This window comes from Polyodon spathula, chromosome 11 (genome assembly GCF_017654505.1).
Source record: "Polyodon spathula isolate WHYD16114869_AA chromosome 11, ASM1765450v1, whole genome shotgun sequence".
Taxonomy (NCBI): domain Eukaryota; kingdom Metazoa; phylum Chordata; class Actinopteri; order Acipenseriformes; family Polyodontidae; genus Polyodon; species Polyodon spathula.
The window spans coordinates 21,115,784-21,138,415 of NC_054544.1; the positions used below are offsets into that span (position 1 = coordinate 21,115,784).

A 22,632-nucleotide genomic window follows, 5' to 3' on the forward strand; every position below is an offset into this window, starting at 1 on the left:
GAGCAGGGGGGGAGTGTGGCCTAGTGGTTACAGCTGAGTGTGAGAGACTAAAAGGCAGTTTGGCACTGTGTTTAAAGTTGAGGACTAGGAGGGAATGACAGTGGTTAGAACTGAGGGACTGGAAGGAGATGTGGTCTAATGGTTAAAACTGGTGACTGAGAGGCAATGCAAAGCTGTGGTTTAGTTTGAGGACCGAAAGGAAGTGTTGTCCATCAGTTACAGCTCAGTGCGTCATGCTGAAGACCAGCTGTGCAACTCAGTGTCTAGAGCTGAGGACTGGAATTTATAATTGAAGGATGAGTGTGTAGCAATTTTTATATATGAATTGATAATATAGGAGAGCCTCTAGGAGAGCCTTCCTGCTGATTATCCACAGCTGGCAATCACACACAGCAGGAAGGCTCTCCTAGAAATGTCAGGTACTTCAATAATTATTCACAATAATTACAATAAACACACACTATTTACAATATATTTACACAAACACCCCTCTTCATGTGCAGGGCTTATGCCCTGCCACAGGCACCAGAAGAACTCTCGTAACCGATAATGCTCTATTAGCCAAAAGGGCTGGACTGCTTTAGGGTGTTAGAATCTGGGAATATAATAAAGGTGCTTGTCCTTCCATCTTTACCTAGCAGTTATGTCACAATTCAATGTTTACATACATCTAGAAAATCAAATATCTGATGAAAGACAAATTAAGAATATCAGAATCTGGAAACATAGATAAGCAGCACTGTTGATAAGTGGGTTCGTTGCTTATTCAAGAACTTAGCTTAATTACAGTAGTGGCTCAACGGCAGCAGTAACATAAACAAGTCTTTTAACATAAAAAGTGCTTTGCTGGATGAATCAAGGAAATTGTAACCAAAAATATCCTGAACAATTTGGATCATTAACTTTATCATTACAACCTCGCCCACAGTTAAGATATGAACAATGATTGCAGGTCATGCAACAAATGTACCGCACTATTCACTTTAAAAGGCATGTAGATTACAATGCTCTCCACAGAGGACTAAAATGACACGGCCATTGTAACTTTTTCCAGGCCTCCACAGGTGAAGGGCTGGAACCTTAAGGAAATATTTAACATGCTACATCTCCTTAATAGGTATTGTCTTACCCTTGTGCGTTCTACCATATAAAAGCAAAGAACAATGAAGGAATGGTAAAGAATAGGTTAGCACTGTAAAAACCAGAGCTGAAAACATTGCAAACCATTGTAAACTATGGTAAATGCATTTGAGAATTAACGTGCATGATAGGTAAATGCAGAGGATTTATGTATCCCATTGTACACCCTCAGTTCCAGTCTCATAACACTGTATTTCAGTAGGTACAGGAATAACATAAAACTAAAATATTCTGGTATTATAGGTTGCTGTTCCTTGGGCTTGACTCAGGAGGGCTTTCAGCAAACCATTCTGTACTTACAAAAAGCACTCAATTTAGAACCAACAATCTTTAGAAATGGTTCTGGATCGTTGAGTAATTTACTCTACAATTTATTAATTATTTTGTTGACAACCTAAACTTATTGTTCATGTGTTTCTGGCAATTCACAGACAGGCTACAATTAGCTGTCCCAGTATTCTCTAGCTACAGCATGCAGTATATTTTCAATTGACTAGTGGGAGGACGGGAAGCAACGAAGTACAAGAAGTTTGATAAGTCAAGCTGTGTGAACTCAAGCTGTTTAGCAAAATTGCTATGTGTATTCATTACCCATTACATTTAAATATTTACATTTTCAATGCATAATGCACCTTTTACGCAGCATATCTATGTGTTTCTTTTAAAGGGATTGCAAGTGTGCAATTTATTTCTTTTTTTTTCTTTTAAAAAACTTTAACCTTCCAACTGCTTATCTGCCAATTTCAATGTGCTGCACAGGCTAGTTACAATTTGTGCAGTACTCACTGTTGTCTTTTCCATGACAAAAATGCTAATGTTTTCAGGTTGAAATAATTTGGTGTAATTTATGTGTAAAAGAACGCAACTGTTTCTTGGCCATTTCGGCAGTACAACATCATAATGAAAAAAAATACAGTACATCACGAGCTTTTATACAGCGCTGGTCTATTCCTACAATGCCTCTTGCATTGAGAAAGCAACAAGTTTGGAATCGGAATAAAGGAAATGATTATGCAATACAGTTTACATGCAGTCATCTTTTGGTAAGTTGTACAGTATTACAACACCGTATGTAAAAATATTGCCCTTAATCCACAAAAACAATAAAATACATCCTGTGTAGCCTATACTTGACATTTTGTTTGTAGTGTTGTGTGGAACACGGGCAATCGTTTATCCTGGTAAAAATTTTTTATCATGTTTCCGACACTACTTGTGGTCTGCTTTATTTATATTGGGATTTAGACAGACACCGCATGGTTTCAATAAGCTGTAAACTTAAAACATGCTGAGAGACTTGGGAAAGTTAGCACCTTTAAGAAAATATGGTTTTTACATCATCTCCTTCCCTCGCGGTATTAGGGGAGAGAATTTGAATACATTTCTTTGGATTACCATTATTAATTGTATGTAAATCATTTGCATGCAGTATCTTTTTCCATGCAATTCATTTCGTGTGCAAAGCCATTTTCTTAGTGAACAGAGCAGTATGACAGAAAGACAATGATTCTTGGTGGTAAATCTGCCTCCCTGACCTGTGAGGGTGCTAAGTAACGGGAACAGAGTACCCTGGACTATTTGGCCTGACATTTCATTCCCTGGGTTAAAAGGAAGTCGGTCATCTAGAAAGGCGGCGGTACTTCGGTGCATTAACTCATCAACCCAGAAGGGAAATGATGTGGCAGCCGTGGATTGGAGGAGTGGATGCAATCGTTTACCAAGGGGTTATGTGTGACGGTATAAATAGGGGACGAAGCCACATAATCTGTTCCTTCAGTTATGGTTACGGAACGACCCAGAAGGACCAGTGTTATGAAATATATCGTGAGTGTTTTGTTTGTTTTGTCTTGTCTTGTCTGAAAATACTGTTGATAATTTTGTAGACAGCTAAAATGATCCGGAGTTGTTGCCAAAGGCCAGCACCAATCCAGACAACATCACTTCACTTTGTTTCATTAAGGACTGTATATTCACTACAAGCACTCGAGCACTCACTGTGGACTTGTGTTTGTGTTATGTGTTACGTGTGGGTGAATGAGAATGGGACTGTTTATTTGGGAACCAACCGTGGATTTAAACACAGCAATACATGTCACTATATTGCCTGTTAACATTGTTTATTATTTACTGTTGTTAAGTCATCAGGTAATTGGATTACAAACCATTAAATAACATTGCACCTGGATTATAATTGTCTGTCTGTTTATTGATCACCTGCACCTGCACACTGTTAACCACTTTGCCATAAGCAGGTGTGCAAAGCATGCAGTAACAGGCTTACTGTGTGGTAAACTGGTTACCACTGTTTAGTGCATGAGGCCCTAAGTGTGTTCACTCCACTTGACTACAATGTTATATAAAGCCAGTTTTCCCCATACGGCACTGCTTCAGTTGCTATCTATATATAAATTCAGGTTTTCCAAAGGACTGCTGCATACTCAAGATCAAAACATATTTCCTCATAAATCGCATCATCCTAAAGATCCCCTGAGAAAGCAAAAAAAAGAAGCCTGTTCAATTATAATTAAGTGGTAAAGGTTCATCTATCCTGATGAGTGTATATTTTTGTTTGTTATTTTTAGAAAAAAACAGAACCAGAACCACCCACACCCCCCCCCCCGTAGATGACCAACAAAACCTTTCAACTAAGTGTATTCATTTGGATTCATGATAGAGACTGGTTCTTTTGAGTGTGCTTACTCATTTACAAAGAGTGCAGGTGGTGGTGAACTTATAATATTTATGCAGGTTCGCCCATTTCTTACCAGCTAACCTTCAATGGGAATGTAATATACAATAGTCAGGCAACAATGATACACCAATTGCTATAATGATGCCACAGTAGTAAAAGTTTTCATATTTTGAGATAATGATATTAATTGTAGTCTAAAGGCAAGTTAAAACAGCTAGTGCAGTTTTATAGAACAAAACCATTTACCTGTAGGGTTAAAACAATTAGAGGGATGTTTTTAGCGCTGGTGGTTTTATCGGTACAGTGACCTTATTTGCAGTATGATAACAGACTTTAATCACTCATGATAAAAGCACAAAAGTACAAAGATATAAAACTTGTATCACCTACAGCATTTTTATGGAGTAAATATTAATTCAACAGTTTCCTAAAACAGGTCCTGGACAGCAAACCACAGTCACTTTATGGAAAGCACTACAGCTGACTGGCTCAGCTAACTAACAATAGCACCTTCCCACCCAGCCTGGGTCAGGGAAAGGACACACAGCCAATGCAATGATGATGTGACAAGTATGTCACATAACATATACATCTCAGCCCCAATAGAAACATCAGTATGATCAAATAGGAGACCAGTATATCCATTCAAAAATGTAAGCAAGTCTGTGAAAGGGAGGACCCTACAAAAGATTTAGAAGTGAGTAGTTTTTCGAGATTTACGATTATACTGTATTTACAGTATAATCGTAAATCTCGAAAAACTACTCACTTCTAAATCTTTTGTAGTCATTTTTGTATTACTTTAGTATAAATACATGTTCATTTGTATTCATATGTTGTTTTTTTCTGACTTCATGTGAACGAAAAGACACACATTTGCCTGTTTTCCCATTAGAAATAGTGATATTATGAAATATCACTGTCCTGGTCACAAAAGCAAAGTTTGTGGGGGGAATAATAGCCATTTTCTGTACTTTTGAGGCATAAGCAATTAGGAAATAACATTTACTACAAAGGAACAAAAATTGTGTTACATAGTTTTTTTCACACAGAAAATAAAACGAGTGAGCAATTGGAAAAGAAAGATTCAATATTTGCAATTACAACCAGCATTATTATGCCTGTTCCCTTCATAGAAGGCCAGTCTGGGATATAGATAATGACACACAGTTCTGTTTTTGGGGTAGTTCTGTAGAATGATTGCAGTTTCTGTAATCAGTACCTTTCTCACTCCTACTCTTATCAAATGACCTTCAGTGACAGAATTATACTGCAGTTGTATCATTTTAATATAAACACTACCACATACGTCACATATCAGACAGTTATCTGTGCTGTCAGCAAACCCTTTCCTAATGGAATAATGGACAGGTAATAATCAACAATTACCCATGCATTGAGAATATTTATTCAAAAGCAGAAAAACATAGAAATGTACTCTTCTTGAAAGCCTTCTAATATAACGAAAAACATGCAAATACCCTTTATAAAATATATACGAGATGTGTGAGGCTCCAAATGAGGCACCAGGGCAATTGTTCTTATTGCATTGCCACTTCACTTCCAGCTGTTTCTGTGAATCTGCTAACTGTCAGATATTCAAACCTTGTGGTTTCAGTCTCCAGGGCAAATACGACTCACTAAGTTGTGTATCTAATTTAAGGGTCTTTTCAGAAGCAATGTCTGTAAGACATCAGATACTTGAAATAAGCTACCATTGCCTTTTGAAGTCTGTAATACATTTAAATCAAGAAAAGTACTGCTGCTGGTGAGTTATGCGATGTCGGAGATGGTAAGAAAATCAAAATAGTGTGTCTGTTGTATAAGTTGTTGTGACAGGATTGAAAGGAGTCCCTGTCGTAATTTGCCCTCCCGATCACCGGCAGCACTGTGTAGGGTTGACCGTGATTGGATCAGGAGGCGGAACTCTGACAATACAGGAAGTTCTGGGTCAGGCAGCCATCTTGGCCCAAGGTAGAACCATGCAGCTGTCGGGTCCCGTCATTGCAATCAGCTGTGCTGTTCTCGTTGATTGGCTGACGTGGGGCAGCGTGCTGATTGCAGGGGTGGGACTTGGCAGTATTTAAGCAGTATGGTTTTGCCATTTGGGCTCCCTGGGCTGAACTGAAAACACATGCTGTGCTTGTTGTGTTGCTTTTATTCACTGCTGTTATTCACAGAAGCTTGAAAACCTTGGAAACTGTGTTGGATTACCGGAGTGAGGAACCTAGGACTGGCCATTAATCTGTGGAAGGGAGCTAAGAGGTGGTGAGAGGAAACTAAACTCCATTTCTGGCTCCCGTGTGCTGTCATTTCTGGTCCTTCCCGAAAGCTCCACCCACTACCCTCCCACAGTTGTATACATGGTTACATAAACTATAAGGTTTTGCAGATTTTAACGGATATAATGGATATTTTGCACATCTGCTCCTTAGCTCCAAGGCCTTAAGGTCACAAACCAAGAGATCGGTCTGAGCATCAAAGAACCTGGAAACCACTTTGCAAGACCACTGTATGGCTTTCAAGCAGCCAGGGGGAATGACCCCTATTGTGGACACAATGATACAGGAAAACCTGTTGGAAGAACCCATCTTTGCTTTCTACCTGACCAAGTAGACCTTTTCTACTCAAAGTAAACAAGACATTCTTCTGTTTTATAAGGGCTTCTGTTTAACAAAGGTCTGGGAAGGGTTTTCAGTGAACAAGTTGTTGTTACATAAAGCTTTGCATCACCTAGAACTTTAGGATTGAGATATAATTACAAAAAAAACATATATGAACATAATTCAGATATTTTATTTAACATCATGTAATCAAAGAAATTACAAACTGATATTGCAAAAGTGTACCACAAGCCATAATAGTAGTACAGTATTTCATGTTAGATTTTTGCATCATATGTACTTATGGATCGATATTTATGCCCTACCAAAATGGGGTCACATCCCTGCTATCATAACCTTCACATAACTTATCAGTTTTTTCCATGCAGTTGATTGTGTTAATCTTTGTCCTGTGTTAATTTCTTACAGTGTTATTAAAAAAACAGTTTTAAGATTGGGCCTTACAAAAATGTTTACCATTGATAAAACACTTTCAGACCAAACAAAAAGAGCAGTGCACGGGTACAATAAAGTTTTGACTAAAAAGAAAATATGTATGTGAATTAAACAAAAATGATATTCGCCCCTGTAACCGCACTGACGCAATGCACAATTGGCCAAGCGCTGCCCAAGTAGGGACGTCTTAGGTTGGCAGGGCAATCCAGTTCACTGTGCACCAGTGACCCTTGTGGCTGCGGTGGAGCCATTCAGATCTGTGTTGTCCTCTGGCACTATAGGTCTGATGGCTTCGCTGTGGATCCGCAGTGTGAAAAATGACGGCTTGGCAGGAACACGTTTCGGAGGACTCATGTTTCAGCCTCCGTTTACCAGCAGTGGTGAACCAGGATCAATAATAACACAATTGACGATTCCAAAATGGGGAGAAAACTGGGATAAAAATCATTGGAAATGACGACATTTTAAAAAAAAAAAAGAAACTTGGCTTGTCAACCTCGCTGGTAATGGGAAGTTTGAGCTTAGATTTGAAAATGCCCTCCACGGATAACACAGATAATTGTTTCATCCTTCAGAATGATCTTCAATCCTTCAGAACGGTAAGTGCGTTGCATCAGTGTGGTGACAGGGGTGAATATAATTTGTGTTTAATTCACATACATATTTTCTTTTTAGTCAAAACTTTATTGTACCCGTGCACCGCTCTTTTTGTTTGGTCAAAAGTGTTTTATCAATGGTAAACATTTTTGTAAGGCCCAATCTTAAAACTGTTTTTTTAATAACACTGTAAGAAATCAACACAGGAAAAAGATTAACACAATCAACTGCATGAAAAAAACTGAGAAGTTATGTGAAGGTTATGATAGCAGGGATGTGACCCCATTTTGGTAGGGTATAAATATAAATCCATAAGTACATATGATGCAGTAGAAAGACAAAACTGGAAACATGATGAAGGTTTTGATTCCTCTCCTGGCTTTCCTGGCTATCGCAGATGGACTCGTTCGGTGAGTAAATTGCTTAATTGAAAATACAATAAATAACAAATGGACTGATTGCAAACAGTTGTGGGATAACTTTTCAAGAAAAAATATTATATTCTAACACTCTTTTTGTACATATAGCGTGTGTTTGCTATGACAATTCAAACAAACTATTGATGTTCTATGATCATTTAAATGCTAAATCTACCTCTGCAGTAGGATTACAATAATCCTGGTACTTTGGATCAAAGTAATCTTGATCTCCACTTTAAATTCAGAAAGAACCCAATTGCAACTTTTAATCGTGATTAAAAGTGCGATCGGATTACCAAAGTGAAATCTGGATCACAGTAATCCCAATCGCATTTCAGTGTTTTGAAAAACCCAACTGCACAATATAATCCTGATAAAATGTGGAAATCCGATTACCAAAGTTTTGAAAAACCGGCCCCTGAGCATTAACCTAGCATAGGATTCATACTATGGTTATGCCAGTTCTGGAGGATTAGCATAGTGCTTTAGGTCATAAGTACCGATGTTCAATAGAGATGCATCTATAATCTAACTTCCTTCTACCTGCAAGTAAATTGTTTTCTGCAAGTTTTATACCATTGGAGAAGTTTTGGGGGAAAGATGATTCCTGGTGACTGGTTTTTCATCAAAAAGAAAGAAACCTGCACCCATAAGAAAAATAAATTCAATTACATTTCAGAAATAATAAAAGAAACAAAATAGTGTATTATTTATAGTCATGGATACATTACATTGATACAAAAAAGCAAATACATTTCACATGGACCCATATAAAACTTTGTAATAATAAATCTGCAAAGCAAGTTTTATGTTTGAACCCTGTATTGTCCATCCATATTTAAAAACTTTATGAAACATATATGCTTTAAAAAGACACCCTACAGTTCTAAATCTCATCTACATAATGACACAAAACTAGATCTCTAAAATAAGTGGAGTCAGTCAGTGGCCACACACCCTTTACAGAGGACAAGCTTCCATTCCTCTATACAGTCTACAGTTTCCATTCCAAACCCACACCCACTCCAGGACTGCTTGCTTATCCAGATTCTGAGCAAGACTTAGATACTGTTAAGTGGCACACATGGTGTAAAAAGTATTACAGAGCGCCTGCAGTGTTTACAAGAAATGCTTTGTTGCTGCGTCCTGCATTGTCCATATTTCAGCGTTATATTTTTTAACATACTGTGAGTCACACATCATCTGGGGAATACATTTCTCAATATTTACTCTGAAAAGTTTGTTGGGAGGGAACATTATCAGTTTACACGGCGATGTTAAGAAGAACACATTCTTTCTCCTGGCATCATTCCAGAGTAAAAGATGGAAGAAAGTAATTACATAATTGACTTACCAATGATGTGTAAATAACAATAAAAAAATAACTGGGATTACATTTATGCTGAAAAGTATATTGCACAGTGTCACAGGATACAGTCATGGTAAAGTAATGTGTTTCTTGAAAACACTGCAGGGGGTTGTGTAACACTTCAAAGACAGCATAGTAGGTGAAGACAGTTAGCATGTTGCTTGCACAGTGTCTCGCTAGGTTACAAAGTCTGCACCAATTACAACAAGAATGGCAATCAACCGCCAGCGCAGCTGTAAAAATTCACAATAAAAGTAGACCACCTTTCCCTCTATCGACTGTCTGTTAAAATGTAAGTTTGACAAACAGATAGATGGACCGACATATTCAGATTCCTATATTGTCAGTAACCCTGATGTCCAGACCACGTTTCATCACAGCTGCTTCTATAATGCATGTGTTGAATTCAATAAAGCAATGCACTCTTTTGACATCCATTTTCTTTAAAGAAGTTGGATCCAAAGTTCCAGTCTCTAAGATGAAATGTATGACTACACCTGAGGGGCTGTCAGAGCTGTTAGTTGGCTAGCGGTTCTTGTTTTCCTGCTCCTGAACTGACCAGTTGTTTTCATCTAAATTGCAGGGTTCCTCTCATAAAGTTTAAGACCCCCTATGAGCAGCTCATTGAGGGTGGACAGCTGAAGAACTTCCTCACGAATCTGCAGCTGAATTCTGATGGCTCTTACAACGAACCGCTCCTGAACTACAAGGACGTATGTCCGATACGCTTTTGAAATTGTATTTGTTTGGTTTTATTTCTTTGATTATCAATTTAAACACTACAGCTTTTAAGTTCCTGTATAGCTTGCATGTGTAAGTGAAGTTAAAGCCACAGAAAAGCCTTGAACTGTTATCATTTAAAACCCCATATAGAAATAAATTAATCAACAATATTATTATAGCCAACCTACTATTTATGTGTCTTTCTCTGCTATTTTAGCATGTAGCAATAGCATTATACCAATTGCTATACACCACATGTTTGGAGATTATTATTTATTTCTATCAGATGTGACTTCCATCTGATAGTCAAACTGTGTTACCATTTAAGTGTACGTGTTCCACTTTTCTATAATATGTAATATTGTTTTGTTCCAGATGGCCTATTTTGGACAAATCAGCATTGGAACCCCACCTCAGAGCTTCTATGTCCATTTTGACACCGGCTCCACTGACTTATGGATCAACTCTGTCTACTGCAAGAGCGAGGCCTGCAGTGAGTACCTTAAAACTGGGTTTCATACATTTCTAATAGGCCTTCTAACATTGTGTGTGGGTGTGTGTGTGTGTGTGTGTGTGTGTGTGTGTGTGTGTGTGTGTCTATATATATATATATATATATATATATATATATATATATATATATATATATATATATATATATATATATATATATATATATATATATATGTGTGTATATATATATATATATATATATATATATATATATATATATAACACATACACATACATACATACATACATACTGTGTGTGTGTATATATTGCCAACTGCCAATATCCCAGAAAAATAACTATTGCACTCACACCTGTATTCTAATAATACTGCTATATAAGTCAGACATGGACAGGAAGGTCAACTCTATGCCATATTTATAGTAACTTGTTTGACTGTGAAGCTTCCCTTACAAATTGCATGTATGTATTTCATGTGTATAATTGAGGTATGCAAGTATATCCCAGTTACGCTGGATATACACATTCGCTTCCTCTTTGCAAAACCAATCATCTTCAGATCACTCACACCGAGTGCTGCAGTTCAGTAGCTTTGGATATTCATTTCAGCATAAACAGAAGCTTCATATGTTTCTATATGTTACGTGACACATGTTTCCAAGTACATAAACTTGTTCTCTAATCACTGTATGTGAGAAACGTATGTGATACATATCTATTGTGGCTTAAAGCAACAGTGCTTCATTTAACTGCACAAATACATAATGCCAATAATTATTATAGAAATGACAACTACTGTACATTTAGTAATTGTAGTATACAGTAATTACAGTGCACACTGTGTTTTCCAGAATGTATATGTTCACCATACAGCAACTTGAATGTGTAGATTCTTCGCCCATTTAAACTCTACTAGCTTAGTGGGACTTATATGAATAATATTATAACTTCATATTTAAAAAAGAAGGTACTCAACTTATAAATTATATCTGAGAATGTTGTTTCACTTATCTAATTTAAAAATAAATCTTGTTAAAAGGATTCACTTTTTTTTTAAATATGTGGAATGACTTCTTTAAAGTCATGAATATCTATGACTAAAAGAGTTCAATAACTTTCTTTTTCCAGCCATGCATCATCTGTTCAACCCTAAGGAATCCTCCACCTATTACAGCAATAGGAAGCCCTTTTCAGTGCATTACGTCTCTGGGAGCCTCACTGGCGTCATTGGGTATGACACTGTCTCTGTAAGTACAAGCACAGTATCGCCAGCCAATGGCTTTTCATACATACATTATTATATGTACTGAAATGAAGGTACTTTATTTTCATTTGTTTTTATTTTATTTAAACTTTCTTGGAAGTTTAACATTATTTATTAGAAAGAAAAAAAAAACTGGGTATAACAATCAGTGAAAATATCATTTATTTCCAGTTAAATATTGGGGGTTCTTTGCAAATGGAAATCATGTAGATCTGGTGATGTTAAGCTGTATCAGTACTTAAATGAAGTATATTAAACCAACAGCCTCATATTGCACTAAAACTATTATTTTTAAATGTATCTACTGAAAGTTATGCCATTGATTTTCTTGGTGTAAATCAGTATTTTCATAGTCACAACTGGGCTAAATTGTGTGTGAAAATCAGTAAATACAGCCTTATAGTTTATGTAACCATGTATATTTCCTGTAAAACACTGAGAATAAAGGATTTTGTATAATTGTGCAATGTGCTAAAGAACCAGTTACACAGCCAGTTAGCCAGTTACATCCGGGAATAATAAATCATTTCAAAGGAAGTTTATCATTACATTATGGATATTTTGCACATCTGCTCCTTAGCTCCAAGGCCTTAAGGTCAAAAACCAAGAGATCGGTCTGAGCATCAAAGAACCTGGAAACCACTTTGCAAGACCACTGCATGATGGGATCATGGGAATGGCTTTCAAGCAGCCAGGGGGAATGACCCCTATTGTGGACACAATGATAAAGGAAAACCTGCTGGAAGAACCCATCTTTGCTTTCTACCTGACCAAGTAGGCCTTTTTTACTCAAAGTAAACAAGACATTCTTCTGTTTTATAAGGGCTTCTGTTTAACAAAGGTCTGGGAAGGGTTTTCAGTGAACAAGTTGTTGTTACATAAAGCTCTGCATCACCTAGAATTTTAGGATTGAGATATAATTATAAAAAAAACATATATGAACATAATTCAGATATTTTATTTAACATCATGTAATCAAAGAAATTACAAACTGATATTGCAAAAGTGTACCGGAAGCCATAATAGTAGTACAGTATTTCATGTTAGATTTTGAAATGTTACATTTTTCAATTTGTCAGTTTTTTAAGTATATGGAAAACTACAAAACAGTCTGTAATTCAATATGTTAATGTAACATTATTCGGCAGGTTTCATTAGACTTCATGAAGCAAAATGAGTTAATTCTATAGAGTGATGCAAAACTTTTGACCATAGTTGTACCTTCTCTGCCATGGCTGTAATTACAAAATCACGGATTATAAGGAAAGCCTACATGGCCTACAGTAACTGTATGAAAGATGTGTGGCATCTGTAGAGATAGACGGACACATTCATTTTTATCCAGATTCTTTATACTCTCAGACTGTCCAAACCAGTTTTAGTCAAAATTGGGTAGGGCGTTCTCTAGAAGTATCACCTACTCTCTGCATCCACAGTTTATGCTGTCAACTGTTCTCAAAGAAACAAGGTGGCAACCCTCTCTTTTGTATTCTGAATCCAAAAAAAATGTGTTTAAATGCATAAACATGTGATGCTTTTCAGTTCTGCAGGACATGGAAGTGAGGTAGTGTTTGGAGGAGTAGATCCTAAACACTACACTGGTGAAATCCACTGGGTTCCAGTCAAACCTGGAAGCCACTGGCAGCTTGTTATAGACAGGTAAAGCATCTTCCTATTTTAATTTTAGAGTAAGTAGCTTGAAATGTCATTTTGGTTGCTTTTTTACATTGCATGCTGTCAATTTTTACATTGCCTTTGAATGTGCTTTGAGCTTATTTGTGATTGGACAGTCTTCCTCATTCCATTCAGATCATGTGTTAATGTGTTCTCTCAACTCGGTCTCCCATATTATCTCTCTTTCTTTATAAATCTATCTTACACTAGGTAGACGAGCTGATAGGGTAAAAAGCAGGGTCAAATGAAACGGCAGACATTGAGAAAAATTAGGATTCGATATTAGCAAGAGAACCCAGAACCTCTGACAATGATTACAAACACCATACACAGATACATGTGAACAAGAAGCTAATCCAATGACATTTTCAGCAACTTACACATTCGATTAAATGTCGTGGTTGTTTTGTTACTTGTTTTGTAACATTATCAGGATCGTTATATATTTTATATAAAAGTCATCCTGTCCATACTGTTTTAGACTTGTATAGAGTTGATGCTTTGTGAAGAGGGCCCAGTATTTCAAAAAGTCACATTATTATAGTAAGCGCTCAGTGCGATACGAGTAAAAGTGGGGGAATTCAAGGGTTGTGCTCACACCCTGTCTAAAACTTTTTATTTACTTACTTATTTAGCTGTTTGTTTTTTTGGGGTTTTTTTTTTTTTTTTTTTTTTTAATTTGATGTTTTTGCATTTTTTTGTTATTTGTCAGGCTGCATTTGTGGACTGTATATGATGCACAATATCTCAAGTAAAAGCACTTTGCAATTCTCCTTTTAGTTTTGAGATCGACCATCAGGAGACTGGCTGGTGCAGTGGCGGATGTTCAGCTATCGTGGACACTGGTACCTCTCTCCTTACCTGCCCCCCACAATTTGTTGACGAGCTATACCACAAAATTGGAGCTCGGGCCAACAAACATGGAGATGTGAGTTTAAAGTAGCTACAAGTTTTATGATGATAATATAAGGAATAACGTGCATCCAACTGTCCACAATAAGGCAGCAATTCTATCTCAGGTGTACATCACAAGTGCTAGCTCAATGTTACCAGTCTTGGTGTACATTATTTGGCGTAACAGACTGAAATTGTATAACTAACCGTGTTTATTTTTAACTATTGAAGTGTTGAGAATAACATTGGAAAATAGAATTACAATTGTAAGACAAGTTTATTTTGAAGTAATTTTAAATGTATTTTACACGTGCAATTTCATTATACAGGTCTCACAACACAGTGCTGGTTTTCCACCAACACTGTATACGATGAGACTGTAAAACATAGCAGTTCATACAAAAAATACTGTTCACCATATATAATAATAATAATAATAATAATAATAATAATAATAATAATAATAATAATAAAGTAGTTTAGGTGCCACTAACTGAGACAAGCTCATTTTTCCATATCTATAACAGTGGCCCTATACTGCAATAGATTGCCAGACTATAAATCTACTTTTCATTTTTGACATATCTAACATCCTAATACATGTGTTTTGTATAACTGTGTAATGCTGTTTTTGATAAGAATATTTTTTTTTACCAGGCATACTCACTAACTTCCTTTTTTCAACAACAGGGAATGCTCCTATAAAGACTTCCAAAACAAAAAAAAAACTTTGACATTTCTTCCACCTCTGTGAAACTGTGTCAAATTACGTTAGTAATCCTTACAAAAATTTACCTAGCTATAGCTAGAGGTGGCTCGTTAGAAGATTTTAAACTACATAAGGTTATTTATTTTTTTATTTATTTATATGTAATATGCAACAATAAATATATAGCTTTTACGCGGAGGCACCCATCCAGTCCAAATTCTCTACTCAGTCATCGTTGTACGTTAGGAGGAGAAAGACGTGCTCTTGAGACCTTTGTAGAGAGGATTAGCACGCTTATCAGTCAATCATATTCTTCCACTTCTTCAGAATGCCGTCTAAAAAAATATCCAAGGATGTCATGCACCCCTCCCCCATTCCCTTTTGCCTGTTTTAATCGATATGTCTCACTAGTTTCTTGTTATTTGCAGTACGTTGTAGACTGTAACAACCTGAACAACCTGCCCACCTTGACCTTTATTATGAATGGAGCACATTTACATTTGGAGCCCTCTTTCTATACCTTGGTGGTAAGTAAAATACAGTATCATCCGTGACAGTCTACTAATGCTGTCAATGTACTGACAACTGAAATTCTGTCTAACATGTATCCATATTCAGTTTCCTTTGGAGTATTCTGGGTTCATTGATTCTGCTGTAGTGTAGTAAGAAGCATGGCTAGTATAATGAATAATGTTTTGTAGCAAATGTGTTCTCCTTAGAATGGACAATATCAAATGGCCGTTAATTGCTGTTTATAGCAAGAAAAAAAAAAAAAAATATATATATATATATATATATATATATATATATATATATATATATATATATATATATTTTGTACGCTAAATAAGTACTATGTTACTATGTTAGTCGCATAGTACCAGATGTAATAATGTTTCTCTAAGCCACAGAAATAACTAATTAAGTTATTTAAACAATACTACAAACATTTTCACAAACCGACAGAAATTGTCAAGGTTACTCCAGATGTGTAATCACAATGTTGTAATAATGAATCACGTATGCACCAAATGATAGATAGATAGATATGTTGACTATAACACAGGAAACACAATAGAAATGAAACATTTAGACAGAATACCTATGTTAAAATAATGGAACAGAAGGAATGCAGTGGCTGTACAATATCGCCCTCATCTTTAAGCTGGTATCTTACTTTCCTGAAGTGGTGAACAACAAGATGGTAAAGCCCCCTAATCAAGGTTATATTGCTATAGGAAACTTCTACACTAGAAGACTGTAAAAGGCAACAGTTTTAATGATGATGATAATCTCTTAATGTTCTGTCTTGGCAGTACCCCGTTAACACTGGAGAAAGGTACTGCAGGTTGGGCATTAAAGCTTCCCATGAAAAATACCGGGATGGAAAACCTTTCTGGACTTTGGGCGATACCTTCATTAGGCAGTTTTACACTGTCTTCGACCAAGGGAAAGCCAAAGTCGGATTTGCTAAGGTGGCTTAAACCTCTCGGCCTAGCCCTGCTTTGTAACTGGAAAGCCTGGTTCCTTTGTGACTTTAATAAATTAACAAACTACTATTATGATTGAACATCGTAGAATAGAGGATATTAAGAAATTGAAATAATTAGAAAAGTAGACTGAAGTGTGGGTTGTCTCTGTATCAAACCAAAGTCAAGTCAATTCAAGTCAACTGTCCACATCCTTTTATCTTAATAATAAAAGCCTGTTGTCTCTTGAGACAAATGTAGCCATATTCAGCATTTTACTATTATTGAATTAAATCACCCACCTGCTACAATGCTATAATATTTTATAGTTTTAAATGGTAAAGTAATAAAATCTAATCATTTTTACATTTTTGCTAAATATTTACATCTCTTGATGATCTTGTTTTTTTTTCTTAAATGTTCTCAGTCACAATATCTAAATATACTTAAATGCAAAATGATCATTTATGCTATATTGTGTTTTTTTTTTGTTATTATTTGAAATGTAACAACTAAAGGTAACACTGTATATGCATGTTACTATTTTTCTCCGGTGTATATTTAATTATAATCTATTTAAATTCTGTAGAGCATTGTGCATTTCAAATACAAACTACATGGCAGACCAAGTGAAAATTACATTTCCAACTATCTAATGTGCTGCAAATCACACTCCATCTAGAAGCCGTAGACTGTTATTTCACACACAGTTAAAGTGATTCATTTTAACTATCTGTAGCAAAGAACACAGTTCAACAAGCCTTACCAGTCAAGAACCTATATATTGAAAAACACATATTGTAAAACATGATATCTGAAAACATGGCAGCCTAATTTATTAGGTAGTCGGTTACTGTTTTACTTCCTTGGGCATACCTCAGCAGTGTCTTCGGGTTGAAAGCGTGTTACTGGATGCAAACAATGGCAATCAACAGATGATGTAGCAAGTTATGGAAAGGAAAATAAACTTTCAGAGGGTGGGGACAATTTCACTCTCCAAGTGAAATGACCAAAGAAGTGGTTTTCAATCAGAGCTTTTTTAACCAGAAGAAAACTTTAACACTGTAATTTAGGGTTTTTTTCCCCATGCTTTTCCCATGGATGTACTATTTACCATGGTTAGATAGATAGATAGATAGATAGATAGATAGATAGATAGATAGATAGATAGATAGATAGATAGATACTTTTTTTTTACTTTTTGAAAAAATTTTATTTAACAATTAAATAGAATACACACAATCAATATTTATAAAAACAGATATTATGAAATCAATTCAGATCCACCCAAGGTAAACAAAACAATACATAAAATACTGTGGACACATAACAATTCACATCACAGATACTCCTCCAGATCACCAGCACACAACACAGTGTCTACACACCAGACTTCCTCAAACATTGCTAAATTATGCATTGCCTTATAAAAATTAAAATCCAATCTAACCCGTGTTAATACAAGCATTCTAAAAATAACAAAAGGATCAGTATTAAAAACATCATTCATTTTGTTTTTCCTGCTCTTTCAAATTGCTAATTTGGCCTGTCCAATAATAAAATTCACCAGCTGGATTGAGTACTTTCTCTTTTTACAATATGTAAAACCAAAAATAAAAACCACCTCAGAGAACACAAAACCCAACCCAGCAAGCAATTCCGTCAGAGCAGCAAACAAAGGTTTCAATCTGGTGCAGAACACAAAACAGTGATAAACAGTCTCCCTCTGTGAGCAAAATGGACAGGAATCCTTCACCTCGGGGTTTATGATGCTCACAAAGGAGTTAACAGCAATGATGGTATGTAAGATCCTCCACTGCAGATCCCCCGATCTTTTTGGCAGTGGTGGCTTATACAGGGTTCTCCAAGCTGGCACTATCTGTTCCGCCACCCCCAGCCTCTCTCTCCAGTGTGTGTCTGGTAGTGCCCTGAGCTGTTGCTGGTATCGGCCCTTTACACACACCCTATACAGCTGTTTCCCCTCTACTGTGCACAGAGGGAGATCTCTCAGATCCTCTACAGTCAGTAAACCCTGCTCATCAGAAGCCTGACCGATCGCTGGGGACAATAACGGTGATGGAAAGGGGGAATCAGTGTGTAGAACTCTCTGATCCCTGAACAGCTGTCTCAAGAGCTCCAGCCCCTCACCGGGGAGAGCAGCACGCACCTGGGTGAGGAAACGCTCAGCAGTGCGGACAGACAGCATCCCCAGAGCCGACATTAACCACTGAGGAGTCACCCAGCTGTAGGTGTTGAAATCTAAAAGGGCTTGAAGCTTTACAACACCTGCCTTCACTAACATATGTATAAAAGTAGCAGACTGAACAATATCACATTTCAAGAATGTGTTATATATTAACGGCTCTTCTAGGAGCCAATCAAAGCTAATGTTTTCATTGCCCCTCTGCTCAATACGCACCCACTGCCATGCCCTTAGCAGGCTCTTATAGTAGTCTGGCAGTCGGTCCATCTCCAGTTTATCCATTTCTAGCAGAAAAAGACCCCTATCCAGACCCAGCCTCCCCACCTGCTGCAGGAAGGCACAGGCAAACTGGCTCCACGGGATGTCCTCAGTGCAATACAGCAGCCTCTGCAGGGCCTGTAACCTAAAAGCCTCCGTCCTGCTAGAAAGGTCTATGAGTCCCTGCCCCCCCTCAGCCAGAGGCAGGTACAGCACACTCTGTCTGATCCAATGCACCCCATCCCAGAAAAACTCCAGCATCACAGACTGAACTTGTTTTACTAATGACTGTGGGGGCTCCAAGCAGATGAACCTGTGCCACAAGCTAGAGGCCACCAAGTTAATAATAATGAGTACCCTACCTCTATAGGAGATCTGGGGAAGCAGCCATTTCCACCACTGTAACCTGCCTTTCACCTTCTCCACCATCCCCTCCCAATTCCTCTGCACTGTGCTGTCATCCCCGAGATGGACACCCAGATAAAGGAGCCTGCCCCTGCTCCACTGCAAACCAGCAGGTAAAATTGGAGGACGACAACCCCTCCAGTCCCCCAGAAGCACTGCACTACTCTTATCCCAGTTTACTTTAGCAGATGACAGCTTCTCAAACAGTCTTTGACAGGTGCCTACACTGTCAACATCAGTTTGGTTGTTAACAAATACAGCAATGTCATCTGCATAAGCTGTTACCTTCATTGGTTTACCGGGACACTGAGGAATGGACAGTCCAGTCAATACCCTCCTCAGCTCATTTATAAGAGGCTCTATTGCTAAAGCATAGAGCATACCAGACATGGAACACCCCTGTCTAATACCTCTCTGAACGGGGAAAGGGACGCTTAAGCCACCATTGATTTTCAATAGACTGGAAACGTCACCATAGAGCAGCTGAACCTTCTCTAAGAAACCGGTCCCAAACCCAAAAGCTTTTAGTGCCCTCCACAGATAGAGGTGATCTACCCGGTCAAAAACCTTTTCCTGATCCAACGATACTACACCTGCATTGAAACCAAAAAGCTTGGAGGCTGCCAGTATATCTCAAATTAGAAAGATATTATCGAAAATGGATCTGTCTGGAACGCAGTATGTTTGGTCTCCTTGCACCACTCGCCCTATCACAGTCCTGAAGCGGTTTGCGAGGGCTCTAGAAAGGATTTTATAATCGGCACAGAGCAACGACACAGGTCTCCAGTTTTTAATACTACACAAATCTCCCTTTTTAGGGAGGAGAGTGATGACCGCTCGTCTGCAGCTCTGAGGTAGAACTTTATCCTGCACACTCTCCCTGAAAACATCTAACAAGTCCTCTCCCAGCAGAGACCAGAACTTTTTATAAAACTCCACTGGGAGGCCATCAAGTCCAGGTGTCTTTCCATTGTTCAGCCCCTGCAGGGCATCAGAGAGTTCAAAGAGTGTCAGAGGACTTTCCAGCCCCTTGGCTTCCTCCTCAGACAGCTGAGGGAGGTCCTGCAACAAACGTTGTGATTCCCCAGTTTCCTCCACCGCCTCTGCTGTATGCAGGTCCTTATAAAAACTCACAGCCAGCTTCCGGATCTCTGCGTGCTCCCTGAGCTCCTGCCCAGCCGCTGTCCTCAGGCAATGAATCACTTTGCTCTGTGCGCTCTTCTTCTCCAGCCCACAGAAATAGTGAGTGGGTGCATCCTTCTCCACTAAGCTCTGGAACCGCGATCTCACCAGAGCCCCCTGCACCTTTACGTCCAGCAGATCCGCCAACCCCCTTTTTTTACATTTCAGGCCCTCAATCAGCCTTTCGTTTGGGCTGGACTCCAGAGCTCTCTGGAGCTGTAGGATGTCCTCCTCCAGCTCTCTCATGGTTTTATTTAAGCTCTTTGTGACGTTTCTAGTATACTACTGACAAAAAGATCGAGTCTGCACCTTCCCTACATCCCACTATTGCCGCAACGAGTAGAAGTCTCTTTTTTTACATCTCCATCTCTCCCCCAAAAAATTAAAAACTTTCCTAAAATGCTCATCATTAATCAAAGCAGTATTAAAATGCCAGTATGCACTTTGTATTCTCAGAGAGGGGAGCAACACACTTACAGAAACTAAATTGTGATCTGACAGGCTTGTGGAGCTGATAAAACAAGATTTAAAAATATTTAAATTATGTTTAACAGTGTAAAACCGGTCCAATCTAGCCATAGAAACATCAGTGCCATGTGTTTTAACCCATGTCTATTGCCTATCCTTTGCATTAATGTTTCTCCACACATCAACTAGTTCCATAGAGTTTTCAATTCTAACCAGTGCCCTGGCAGACTGGGGATGTGGCTCAATGTGATTCCGGTCTAATCTACTATCAGCTGTGCAATTAAAATCCCCACCTAAAACTAACACCTCATCAGTTTTACATTCGCCCAACATACATTCAAGCCTCTGGAGGAAGTCTACTCTCTCCCTACCATCTGTAGGTGCATAAACATTAACAAATACAAAGACTCTGCCTTCAATCACCGCTTGAACTCTAAGTAGCTGTCCTTGTATGATTTCACAGGCAATTACAGAACTCGGTTTAAAACCCTCAGAAAACAAAATACTAACCCCAGCACTCACATTAGTTCCATTACTGAAATAACCATCCCCTTTCCAATCCCTTTCCCAATCAACCTGATTTCCCCCATCTATATGAGTCTCCTGCAAAAACGTAACATGCAGACTTTTCTGCGAGATAAATTCAAACAATGTGACTCTTTTAAAAGCACTTCTACAGCCATTAATATTAAGGCACCCGGTATTAAAGCTAGCCATTGCAGAGTTTGAAAAGGAAATACATTGATATTCAGAAAAGAAAAACAAGCAGACAGTAAAGAGAAAGAGTATTAGGAGTGTACTGGCCATCAGGACTGATTGTGTTTAACATTGCCACAGAGTTTGCTCGATATATATTTGAGGCGCACTAGCTCCTGAGTACTAAACGTTTCCTGAGCAGACACGATTTGCTTTAAACCTCGTACTGAGCTCAGAAACAAATCAATATCGGGAAAAAAATCCTCAACATCAATTCCCCTTCGCCCTTTCGTCTGCTCCAGGAAATCTTTGATGCTTTGCACACTGTACCCTCCCCGTGGTTTATACGCGCCCAGCGATTGCGATGCTTGCGAGGAGTCAGTGAGACTGCCTTCATCCTCACTGTCTACAGCGGGATTGTCTGTCACTGTGCTGACAGCCTGCGCGCTGCTCGGCTCTACAGAGCTCCCAGGCTCCATACCAACACTACTGCCATCAGACGAAACGCTGCGTTTTTTTGTGACATCACTGTCCTCCATTCTGCTCACCCTTTTTTTCCCCGGCAGTCTAAAAGCCTCACTATCCTCTGCAAACTTTACCCCTTCTACCTGTATCTGAACATCACCCCACACACTAGCAACCGCCTCTGTGTCCATTTGCTCACCCTCTCCCTCCGTTCCGTGACTTTCTACGCTCTCACTTTCTTTTGCATTATCTTGTGCTTTAGTTTGGCTTTCCGCCCCCACTACAGTGCCACTGCCTGCCTCCTGGGGCTCAGCTGGCACCCCGTCACTAGCCTGCTCTCCCTCCGTGCTGCCCACAGGTACTGATTCGCCATCGAGCCCAGCACCGGCCGGTCCTGCTTTCTGCTTATCAGCAGTCTCGTCTCCCTTACTCCTATCCCGCTCCCCACTCTCCTTCTCGGGATAGTTTTTCACC

The 22,632-nt window shown here is 38.3% G+C and overlaps 1 protein-coding gene across 1 annotated transcript; it reads left to right on the forward strand.

Moving 5' to 3' along the window:
• The first annotated feature begins 7,830 nt into the window (after positions 1 to 7,830).
• Positions 7,831 to 16,775, forward strand: LOC121323511 (gastricsin-like). The gene is made up of 9 exons (XM_041264606.1): positions 7,831 to 7,898; positions 9,860 to 9,989; positions 10,375 to 10,492; positions 11,600 to 11,718; positions 12,316 to 12,509; positions 13,278 to 13,394; positions 14,190 to 14,337; positions 15,441 to 15,543; positions 16,348 to 16,775. Exons 1-9 carry the CDS (start codon positions 7,840 to 7,842, stop codon positions 16,494 to 16,496), a joined length of 1,137 nt encoding a protein of 378 aa, XP_041120540.1. The 5' UTR covers positions 7,831 to 7,839; the 3' UTR covers positions 16,497 to 16,775.
• The last annotated feature ends 5,857 nt before the right edge of the window (positions 16,776 to 22,632 follow it).

Bases quoted from the DNA above. Each gene is read 5' to 3' on its own strand.
- LOC121323511 (XM_041264606.1), top strand. From the start codon at position 7,840: ATGATGAAGGTTTTGATTCCTCTCCTGGCTTTCCTGGCTATCGCAGAT. The intron at 10,493-11,599 runs GTGAGTACCTTA...TTCTTTTTCCAG, and splicing joins CTGCAAGAGCGAGGCCTGCA to CCATGCATCATCTGTTCAAC. The intron at 14,338-15,440 runs GTGAGTTTAAAG...TGTTATTTGCAG, and splicing joins GGGCCAACAAACATGGAGAT to TACGTTGTAGACTGTAACAA.